Here is a 12,185-nt window from a genome sequence, read left to right as displayed (position 1 = left end):
GGCAGACTGCCATGCTTAATAAGATGAAGCTCTGTCGGACAGCATGCCACTTCCATTAGCTCCCAAATGTCCAGACCTCACCTGCTTCCAGCAAAGACTTTAGCTCAGTAGTAACAGGCCAAGCCGATTACTGGCAGACACCAGACAGGTCACAAAGAGGTGGCCACTTAGCACTATAACATTGCTAGATTCATCTAATTTTATATGCTTGGGTGATGAGGTTGTACTTCATAAATAAAGGCATCCGGGCACAAGCAATTACTGCTATAATTATCTGGGTGATGGGTCCTTTTAAATCCTGTTGCGTAGAGTCTATCTGAGCCGCCCATCCGTTTCTAGCGGTGGATTAATGACGTAGATCTATTAATACTATTAGAGATGTGCGTAAAGAGCTTGGAACCTGTGTGAGCGTGAATAATTAACGCTACAATTACAGGGAAGGAAGCTCGAATTCATAAGATGAACACTAAACTGGATTCTCAGGCTAGAATAAAAGGCAGGACATATTTTACACATAACCAATTATAGCGCTAAACTGTTTTCACTGTGTCAGCAGCATGAATGCACGTCAGCAACACAATGATGTCTCCAGGTGTGGCAGCTTCAGTCAAGTGTTTGCGTGGAACAATGAGCGGATAAATACTCCATGGAGTTTCAACACAGGTTAAGTAAACTCTTATTGGTGCTGGAATTCCTTTGAAAGATGGATTAAAATGGTGCGACTACAGTCATGTATAATAGATGATTAACATTAAAGATTAGAATTCCGGGTAGACACTCCCCATATAATCAGAACAGTCCAAAGATTAATTTTGTGCCAGTAAACTGATGTTCTGAGGCTATAAAACAGACAAGGAAGTGGGGAAAATGCCCATTTGATATCAGCGTTGTGGCAAGTGATCTGTTCTCAGCGCGCTACCGAGGGAAGAGTTAAGATGAGGCTGTGTGTATCTTTGTTGTTCATCTGTACCTTGCTGCCAGGAGGTAAGATTAATAAAACATTTCATCATGATGGAATGCACAGAAGTGGACTTGTTCTTGGTCCATGTGAATATTCTGCATCCTCCTTTGTCTTCAGTGTGTGGGTTGAAGTGTTTCACCTGCTGGGGGGTGAACCCCGGCACCTGCACTCAGATATGGAATTGCCCTCACCATTTTGACCGCTGCTCAACCTCTATTGGTAAGTTCAGTTCACTAGCACAATACAAAGCCAATACAAATACAATATATATGTTTCGTTATTACATATATGTCATTATAAACATAATTTTCAATGAATTTATTATGTGATTTTTGAAATATTTATTACAGCAGCAGAGCTTAGTTTTTAGGCTCGGCTTGTCACCGAGGGTGATGAGTTAACTTATAGAACCTCCTTAATTAACTTATGATGTGTTGGATGCCGGAGCTAAAAGTACATCAATATGTCATAATCACGCTCGTAACGTTTCATTCTTCTCTTTGTCTCTCTGTTGCAGTTGCTGAAAACATGATCACCAAAGAATGCATGAGAAGTGACGTGTGTAATAACATTTACTCTAATGGTGTTCGATGCTGTTCTGGAGACCTGTGTAATGGAGCAAAACACACTGGACTGTTTGTCCCTCTCATTCTGGCCCCTGTAGCTGTAATTACTATTTTCCTTTGAAGCTTTTGAATAATCTCATCCGGTGCTTTGATGGTCCAAAAAAAAAAAAAAACTGGGTGAAGCTTAGTGTCAATCTTTTGAGGCAGAGTTAAGTTTTGATATACATTATATTTGGAGGTCTTTACAGGAGCTATTAGAATTTACCCCCCCTACATTTATGTTCAGCATCTATTCAAATTAAAAATTTGTTGTTCCTAAAATCGAATCATTTTTTTCATAAAAAAAAAAACATATACAAATATTATATTTATACAGGTAAACTTCATTTCTATAACCAGGAAAAGATGGATTTACGCTTTTGGGGGAAATACAGGTCATGTGTGCAGTTAATAACATCAGGCAGTAGAGGGCAGGATAAGAAAGAGTACGAATCGAATCGAATAGAATAGAAAGCCTTTATTGTCCTTGCTCAGTGGTTACACAATGAGATTAGGAACACAATGAGATTAGGACTGGTCATCAACAAATGTTTGATCAACTAGACTCTTTCAAATATAATGACAACAAATATGAGTACCAAAATCATATAACTCATATTCACACATAAAATAACTATTGTGCATTATTTATGATCCCCTTCAGTTAGTGTAAATTTATCTTATTGAATCATGTGTGAGATAACAAAACAGTATCAAACTGATAAATGTGAGAAGATATTTCATATCCTTATTGCTCGTATAAAACTTTACAAACTGGGCGTATGGAGTACTGCAGAACTATGTGTATAAAGAAGTCACATTCAGGCAATGTGTGCAAAAGGCTTATGTAATTAATGATGGGGTAAGCTGCAGATGTTAACTTAGAGGTTGATTGATCTCTACAAATGCAAAGCAATGAATTAACAATGTATAAATAAGATAAGTATTTGTCTCGCTGTTAAATGAGGTTGACATATTTCTCTTCCTTTCATGCATGTATAATAAATAATAATACGATAATATATACATACTACAAGGGTTTATTTGCTGCCTGTCTTCTCAACCTTTCAACATGAACCAAGTTGTCAGGTCCAAGAATCAACAAGCTGATTGTTCTGACTGCTCATACAGATAAACCCCTGAGGCCATGTTATTTTTGCTTCATGATGGGATCAAACTATAAATAACATTGAATTTGACCGTATAATCAGTCGTGTACTTTCGATGACTGATAAATGTCAACAATTCTTGAAACAGTCACTAACATTACAGACTGAGCTGAAATGAGTAGAACAAGTGTTGAGAAAGACTGTTGTGAGTATTGACGTCCCGGTCCGATCTTGGAATCGGAAATCGGGCCCAATCACGAGATTGCAGACTGGATCGGAATCAGACGTTAGCTCCCGATCAAGACTCGGATATATATGGATCGTTATTGTCGTTACTTTTTTTTTGTCAGATCTGGAGTTACGCTGTGGCACAAAGTGAGACCTCTCTACCACAGACATAGATGGCAATGCGTGCAGTATGACATCACTTCCTGTGATACTATTGGCTGAATGCTGGCTGAACACAGAAGCAGCTTGAAGCTTGTCCCCTGAGAGGTCACCACAGCAAATCAGCTGTATCCACTTCACCCTGTCCTTTGCATCGTCCTCCCCAACACCAGCCACTCTCATGTCCTCCCTCACTACGTCCATGTATCTTCTCCTGGGTCGTCCTCTAGCTCTGTTCCCTGGCAGTTCCATCCTCAGCATCCTTCTACCGATATAGTCCCTGTCTCTCCTCTGGACATGTCCAAACCATCAAAGTCTGGTCTCTCTGACATTGTCTCCAAAACGTCTAATCTTCACTCTCCCTCATATTGCCTCATTCTAATCCTATCCAACCTGGTCTCTCTCAAGGAGAATATTCATCTCCTCCACTTCTAGCTCCGGCTCCTGTCTTTTCCTCAGAGACACTGTCTCTAAGCCGTCCATCATGGCTGGCCTCACCACTGTCTTCTAAACTTTCCCTTCATCCTCGCTGACACTCCTATCACAGAGCACACCTGATACTTTCCTCCACCCGTTCCAGCCTGTCTGCACACGATTCTTCACTTTCCACATTCTCCATCACTCTGCACTGTTGACCCGAGATAATTAAAGGGAGTATGTCTCTTTCTGCTCTCACCTACAAGAACTTGTGACCCCTTTTTGACCATAAAGGGACAAACTCTTTTCCAGTAAACCATCATCAGCCACTATAAATACACTATTGTTTTCAAGACTAGCATTCCTGTTGCTAGCAACACATAATCAGACTTTATCCCTTTTGAAGGCATCCAAAGTTCATTTCATTCTCTAATGAAAACTGAAAATTGCAGCACATCGAGCGAAAAAAGACATCCGCTGGTTAATTAAATCATCATGGTTGAGCAGGTTTGAGATTAATTCCACGTAAAGAGAAGATCAAAAATGAGCCAGTTAGAGGGACGCCAAGGAGAATAAGGGCACTGAGGCTTGTGGGATAATCCCATTAAGAGCTGCACATTGATTCAAACCATGAATCCACAACTCTACAGTAAAATAGGAAAACATTCAGGGAGGAGAGAAGTCACAAGCAAACAACTCATACTCTTTATTATGAGCATTCTCTTTTTAATTAGGATTCAGAGCAATGATCAACCACTATGAAAGCTATTTTAGGGATTGTGTCTGGAACAGATTGGATTACAAAAAAAAAGAGAAAAAATATGTGCTTGAGAAATGCAGCAAATTACACATTTTTAACACACTGGATTACATCTGCACACTTATGTTTATGCCGGCGTTGTTCTGCCTGTCTGTTTGTCCGTCTGTTAGCAAGATGACTCAAAGCGTTATAGACGGATCTTGATGAAGTTTTCAGGGAATGTTTGGAATGTTTCCAGGAACAGGTGATTAAATTCTGGTGATGATCCAGAAGAGATCATGGATTTTAGATCACATTGCAATTTTCCTTAACATGTAAATGGAACTTTATAATTTGTTCCTCAATTTCTCGGTTGATTATTGATTGATGTTTATGGAATTTGACTCAATCCTGTAGGGAGGAGATTTCTATCTCACCACCAAATTTCATCTGAATCAGATCCGGATTATGGATGTTATTGTGATTTTTCAAAAAATGGGGGGTACACTTGCATTTCTTTTCTACTATGCATTTAATAACAGAGATAGAGATTTCTAACATTTGTTGTATCTTGAAAAGCTATGGATCTAGATCCAGAAGAATCCATCATTACTGAAAGTGTACTTCATGTGAATAACTTCGAAACTAATAACAATATCAATGTGAATCCAATTGCTAAAGGTTTATTTTCATGGTTAAGGAATCTAAAAATATAGATAAAATCAATGTAGGTCAATAATCTTTGGGGCAAATCACAATATGGATCACTGACCTCCGCCAAGCTGCTCATTCCCCTCTGGATCATCATCAAAAGGTTATAAATTGTTCTTAGTATCTTTATACACAAACCATGAAAAGTAAAATTGAATCAGAGTTGATGTGTATTTTTAACTGATTTTTGAATCCATAAATGGGTTTATTAAAATGTTAAAATTTAATATTTTTTCTAACATCATTCTGTATCCGATCCAGATAAAATTTGGTGGTAGAGATCCCCCCTCCCCCACCCTACATGACTGTGTTAAATTCCATAAACATCAGCCAATAATCAACCGAGATATTGAGGAACACATTTTGAAGCTCCATTGACTGCAATGTTACCAAATATTTCGAAGTGATCCAGAATCCAGGATCTATTCTGGATCAAAAAATAATCTGTTCCTGTTAAAATTCCCAACAATTCCTGAAAATTTCATCCAGAGCCGACAAAAAGGGCAAAAACATAACTTCCTTGGCGGGGGTAATAATTAGTGTAGACCTACATGGAGGTTCTGGTCATCCTGGTAGCCAGCCTCGTTGGGTTCATTCCATGTATTAATGGCGACACTATGGCACATATTTATTCCAACTCACGACCCTGCATATCATCTCCCCTCTCTCTCTTTTCTTTTCATCTGAGGCTATCATGTTATCCACCCAAATGTTGTGTAGTCCTTTCAGTCTGGGCCAAAAGTGGTGAAAGTACCATGACCAATAAGGCAAGAATTTGGTCTCCTACCAATTTCAAGATCTCTGCTCTGTCATTAACTTTCCCATTCAAACCAGAGCAACTCATGGGTATGAAAAACGTGATAATTTTCCAAGAAAACAAACCTTCTGCCTGAGAAATAGTCATTCAAAACCAAGTTCCACAAAATAACATTATAAAGTGCAGCTCGTGCTGGACTACCGGTAGTCGTATGTTTTTGATTATAAAAAAAAAAATAGTAGTAATGTGGTTGTGGGCAAACTGCTTGGATCCTGCATAAGCATGCTAGTAAACAGAAAGACAATGTAAACACACAGTTGCATTTTATAAGGCAAAAAAAATAAAAAATCACAAAAGCATAACATTAGAAATGCGCTTTATCATGCATATTTATTTTTAAGTTATCAAGGCAATACAAATTTAACAGAAATGTAACATTTCCCAAAACAGTAATAAACATAGAGCAACAAATGGCTTGACATTAATAGTTTTACCAACAAATAGACTAAAGGGCTAAAAACAGAAAGAATTCAAACCACCATCATCCACAAATGTTTTTTTCAAATAATACCATAAATAAATATGCTAAAATGAAAGCATGAAGGACAGTAAATCATAATTAATATGTATTTAAACATCAGCTGTCATCTTATTTACAAAGACAGATGAATGATTGTGGGTGTGGGTGTGTGTGTGTGTGTGAGTGTGTGTTTGTGAGATCTCATTTCACACTGCAGAAATTATTCAGGCTGTTCCCCTGGGTCTTTGGAAGCTCTCCATGTTCGAGTAGTTGGTACTGGAAGGAAACACGGTTGATATAGTTCCCACTGGACACCAACCTCACCACAGAGTTATCACAGCCCATCTTTATCTGGGCTGAAGGGCAGAGAGAAAAACAGCTGCTGAACACTGGAGCAAAAACAGAGCATCTCAACCAGAGTAGAGTGCAAGATGTGTGCACATCCATGTTGTGTGTTTAACAAAATCATAAATATTCATGGTCAATTTTCTAGGATATATGGAAATGTGTTTTTTGCATTGTTGAATATCCCATTGTAGAATACTATCTGCATTCATCCTGATCCTGAGGAGACACTTGAGTTTAGCACCCGAGCCTTCTCTTAATCCATTTAAGACTTGCACTCAAATCACTTGAGATGTGTCTTGGAATTATTAACAATCTTTAACAGGCTTATCAGAGACTACCTATCGCTCATTGTCATGCTCATCAGACATGTCTGCCAAGCACCGTTTGAAAGTAGTGAGGAAAACGTGCTTTTAGTTCCTGCGATAATGCTTTGCAGATTTCTGCAGAGTTCCATACTGCTCTTGCTGAGGGGTTGAGACTCACCAAGGCCATTGACGGAGAAACAAAGGTCAGCTACAGGGAACATCTTAGAGGTATCCACCCCATTGCCCCCGAGCAACTCCACGTAGTCCCCTGATCCCGAACATCCACTCCACACTTGCCTCTGCAAAAAGAAACGAGATGCAAAAACTGTGATGCAGGTAAAGCAAACGGGTCGGTCATCACATCTACATTTGAAAAAGTGCTTTCTGAAAGGTTCACTGTGGAGGCAGTGAACCTTTATAGAAGGGGGGCAACCTGTAAGCTATATAATTATCTGAAATGTACCAAAGCAAAACTACACAGGACAATAAATACTTAATAAGGTATAAAAATGGATTAGAAACATTTAATTAATGATTTATTAATGAAAGGTTTTGGAGAGGAGCTTTGATCATGAAGCATTGTTTACATTTTCATATTTGAAACTATTTACTTTCTTTTTGTTCACCTTTTAATGTAGATTTCTATTTCTATTTCAAATATCTTCGCCCGGTGATTTCTCCTCTATGTTTACCGACAGGTTGCCAACACTGTCTCTGCCCTGTGCGATGCGAGCAGGCTGCAAACAGTTGTTGACAGCCTGCTGCAGCTGAAAATAACACCAGTGAGAGCGAACCAACATGGGGGGGTCGAGACTCCTTTCACAGTCTCACGTTGCTTTCACACAGTCATTGATAGGCGCTTAGTGCATTTAATTGGAGTCATTACCTTTGCTGTGATCGCCGGCGTTTATCCTTCCGTCCGACCGTTAGCAAGATAACTCAAAATGTTCTGGACGGATCTTGATAACATTTTCAGGAAATGTTGGAAATGTGACCAGGAAGAGTTGCTTCAAATGTTTCATTTTTACCCTCATCCAGAACGTAAAGAGATAATCATGTAATCCTGGTTAATATATTAGCCACACAAATGGTTCTATCACCAGCATCATCAGTGTAGGTAGGCAGCTCCCTATTTATGATCCGACCCAGTCAAATCTAATTGTTGAGTTGTTCTAACTGTGGCATATGCACACATAACAGTCAGCCTTTGTACCTTGCAGTTGGTCTATATTGAAACAGCCCGTTTCCAGACCTCTGAGTAACAAACCATTATAGTTGTTCAGACTAGAGGCCAAGAAACTGGCGACTGAAACAAGAGATTCCTCTCTGATTGTAGTTCGTGGGTTCATTCATGCTGTGATAAATTGGATTAACTTGGATTAGAGGCTGATGAATCGCAATGGCGAGCTAAAAGTTTTACGCAACTAAATGAAATAATGTCAAGCTGTAAAAACAAAGAGGATCATAAGATTAGATTAGCTCTGAGTATATAAAAACATGTTAGATGAAAACAGTATGTAATGACATTCAGCATCACCGTGTGTGTGTGTGTGTGTGTGTGTGTGTGTGTGTGTGTGTAGGTGTGTGTGTCTTTACATGTGGGCTGAGCTCATTGCTTTTGGCTTGTCCCAGACTGAGTTCTGTCAGACGGATCTCCACGGGGTAGATGATGGAGAAGCTGCAGTTCCTCCGCTCATGTGGCATTACCATAGTGAAGCTTCCCTCTGGACTCTGAGATATGATGTTACAGGCTTTAACACACACACACACACACATGCAGGGGGGGGGTTCAAATTAACAGTTCCCCATCACCAGATAAACTCATTATTGACACCTCATGCCACAAATTGGACATACAATAATCAAGGCTGACTGCAGGGAGGGGGCACAATTAGGACAGTGCATGGAAATCCAATTCTAGCTATGCTATGATGACTAACATGAAAAGAATAATGACATTTGAATTGATAACAGTATGTTAGAGTAGACAGGCAGCAACAGAGGTCAGAACATGTCGCTCCACACACTTTTCGTGTCGGTGCTGTTTCTGCGTCTGTCTTTGTCTGACATCCTGACAGTGATTGTTAGTTTGCTTGACACAGTGTTGTCAAGCATCTTGAGAACAGGTGCATCTCTCTCCTTCAATTCAATCTCTCGCTGTCGCTCTCGGCCTTGATTAATGCTTGACCAAGCGCAAAGAACCAGGAAGAACACACATGGACGTCACAGAAGCAAGGATCCCCGATTTTCATAAGCATAAATATTTAAATGTGTGAATCTGATTTAGGTGGCCTTGGTCCTTATTTAGATTTTTAATTTAATACAAAAAAGGTTTATTTCTTCATTTATTTTGAATGTTGGACATTTAAGATCTCAAATAGCTTCAAGGATATGCAGCAGTACTCACGGAAGGGGTTGTGCAGCTTGTTCACAGCGAGGGTGAAGCCGCTGTCAGGGTTGTGAATACGGAAGAAGATCATGGCGACATTCTGGGAGGAGCGACTGGTGTCTCCTGGTGATGTGGAGGAGCAGTAGTCTGTGTAGCGCTCATGGAGAGGCAGCTGATGGTCCTGCCTGCTGGGGAACTTCTCTCCCTTCAGAACCCAGCCATCAAACATCTGTAAAATGAAAATAAATCACGCAATCCTCAACATACCTTTTCCATTATCCTCAAGTGAAGAGACAGGCTGCAAAATAAATAGATCAGTAAATACTGTATAGCAATGAGTTAATCAATATGCATGTCTCTCAGGAACTCGTGTTTTCTATCAGACGTGATGGAAGTCTTTCATTGAACAAACAATCATTTAGCTAATTAAAACATTAAAGATAACATTATTCTACGTTGTGTGTTAGCGTAGTTTGCAACACCAGCTACACTGCTGTGATGAGATTACAACTACTGTATAATTCAGCATCCAATAATTAATTCTGTAATCTGTAAAATAAATGACTAATCTGTGCAGGTCATATTAGCTGTGGCTTTTTATTATCCTAAATTTAACCTGTTTTTCTGTTTTCCATGTCTTTTTTTCTGCTTTGGCCTATGGATGTGGCAAACACTCAGTTTTCGCATCCTGTTGATCTTCTTGACCAAAATACAGTAATCTGCTGGCAGATGTGGTTGCTATTACTATACTGTAAAAATACAGTATTTCACTGTAACTAAAATTTAAAGTGTTGTCCTGTTGATTAGTAGGTATTGTTTTTAAATGAATTTCACAATATGTCTTTCATAAATATAATTTTCTCTGATCCTCCTTTTCCCTTCTCCCTGTCACTGCCCAGTGTCTACAGATTCATCAACTCCAGTATTTTATTAGTCTCAGCAGGCTCATCGACCATCACCACCATCCAGATACATCTTGCTGCTGCTCAGGACAGAGGTTTTTCCAATGGCAAGCTCCTTCTCATGCCCCACCACTGTCATTAACAGTCATATTTTACTTAAAAACGGTCTCTTCTGGTAGAAATAGAATGTAATATTTGAACAGCAAAGCCTTTATTGCCCTGTCTTCCGCTGGTGGAGGGTTTGAGGACATGTGGATCTTATTTAGCCAACCTTGATGAAGTCTCCAGCGCTGCAGTCAATGCTGACATCAGACAGCTCCAGACTGATGACCTCATTGGGCTCAGCGATGATGAATGTAGCACAGCCCAGCTGCGGCTGAGATGCCACAAAGGTGAAGTAGCCATCAGTGGCCAGCATGTCCAAGCATCCTAAAAACCACACAGACACACACACACTCATTATTTAGGTTGTTTAGAAGCATGAATTGATGGGTTAAGTGTTAATTTCTTATATTGTGCTTTGTACATTTCTGGGTGGTTAATTTATATCCCACAAATATTAAAAGGTGTAATATTACAATAAAGACATAGGGTTGATTAAGTGATTAAATAACTCATTATCAAAAAGTCTTCTGGCTGGATGCCTGAATTTAAACAAACATCTCACAGCTTAATGCCATAAATGAATCACTTCATGTACTTTCACTCATTAAACAATAGATTGCTTGTTACAGTTATACTTACTGAGAGGACGACGGAAAATGAAATCCCCTGATTCCCTTTTCTGGTCCAAACTGAGCAGTGAATATAGTCCATCTGAATTTTCATCGTCCTGCATGAAAGCCAGAAGATGTATGTATTTTTTGGTCAAATTTTCCCTTCCAGCTGTTTTCACCCAAACTTTATAGATCAACCTTTAACTGTGATTACTGGCTAATAATCAAAAGTCTCACCTCGATGTAGCGGCTGAGCCCCGTCCTTGATGAGAGGGCGATCAGAAAGAGAAACAGCTGAATGCGCAGCGACACTAACATGCTGAAGTGCGTCTCTCAGTGAAGTGTTTCCAGAAGAACAGGGGAAATAATGCTGCTGACTGAGGGGTGGAAGCTTTTATAGCAGGACAGAGAGACGGGCGGGCTGCATCGCTGAAAACACTGAGCTGTGTTGACTTGTAGTTGTTTTACTCATGTGTGAAAATCACTCTCACTGGGATTAAGGCACTCACGCTTGATTTGCTGCGCAGGAGCTAAGAATAACTGCATTAAAGAAGACATTTAATTAAAAGTCATAATGAAAACTTGAAAAATACTGCATCATTGTGCAGTGAATCAGACACGATGACTACATTTAAATTAAGAGGAAAAATAAACATTATCAGATGTGCAAATTATTTTACATCCTATAAATCATTTCACAAAAGAATGTACAACTGTGGTACATACCTGTAGTAACATAAGTTCAATTTCCAACGGCGTCAGACTCAACTGAGAATTCTTAACAAAATGGTTTAGGGTTCTCATGATGGGAAGCCAGTGACCGATCAGTGGGCACTGAACATATGGAGACCCTGACAGCTCCAATTCTGGACTAAAATCATACTTCACAGCACTTATTGTTTGTCTCACCCCATTTGGTGTGAATGTGATGTCTCAGAGACATGGATCACCCGGATAACTTGTAGACTGTCATCTGTCTCTGCTGATACACTCTGCTGCAGTGTTAGTGACTCATGGCCTCTACATGGCCAGAACCAGAGAGATAAGCAGTAAGATTATCTCTCTGGAGAACCTTCTACACATATTTAAACCCAAGATTTTGCTGTTTTAAGTCTATGTGGAAGTGTGCTTATTAGTTTGATCAGTGATTCTCAGCGACTTTTTTATTCTTCAAATTAAACCTATAACCAAACAACCAAAGCATCCAAATATTAAATTAAGGCAGCATCATCTTACAACATAACAACAACTGCATATAGGGGGTGAGACAGAGGGAGAGGGAAACCCTGTGATCTGGCAATGACATAGCAAATTCATTT

General features: G+C 39.5%; 1 protein-coding gene and 1 long non-coding RNA gene across 2 annotated transcripts; one reads left to right on the top strand and one right to left on the bottom strand.

Moving 5' to 3' along the window:
* The first annotated feature begins 893 nt into the window (after nt 1-893).
* LOC137917890 (uncharacterized) lies at nt 894-1,678 on the top strand. The gene is made up of 3 exons (XR_011106680.1): nt 894-984; nt 1,079-1,180; nt 1,479-1,678. It is a non-coding gene; the product is annotated as an uncharacterized lncRNA (long non-coding RNA).
* Nucleotides 1,679-6,407: 4,729 nt separating this feature from the next.
* LOC137892947 (corticotropin-releasing factor-binding protein-like) lies at nt 6,408-11,184 on the bottom strand. The gene is made up of 7 exons (XM_068738363.1): nt 11,104-11,184; nt 10,895-10,982; nt 10,422-10,579; nt 9,267-9,477; nt 8,456-8,610; nt 7,038-7,158; nt 6,408-6,562 (listed from the first exon to the last, which is right to left on the bottom strand). The coding sequence occupies exons 1-7, from the start codon at nt 11,182-11,184 to the stop codon at nt 6,408-6,410; spliced, it is 969 nt and encodes a 322-aa protein (XP_068594464.1).
* Between the last annotated feature and the right edge of the window lie 1,001 nt (nt 11,185-12,185).

This window comes from Brachionichthys hirsutus, chromosome 4 (genome assembly GCF_040956055.1).
Source record: "Brachionichthys hirsutus isolate HB-005 chromosome 4, CSIRO-AGI_Bhir_v1, whole genome shotgun sequence".
Taxonomy (NCBI): Eukaryota; Metazoa; Chordata; class Actinopteri; order Lophiiformes; family Brachionichthyidae; genus Brachionichthys; species Brachionichthys hirsutus.
This window is presented reverse-complemented; position numbering and strand designations above follow the sequence as displayed.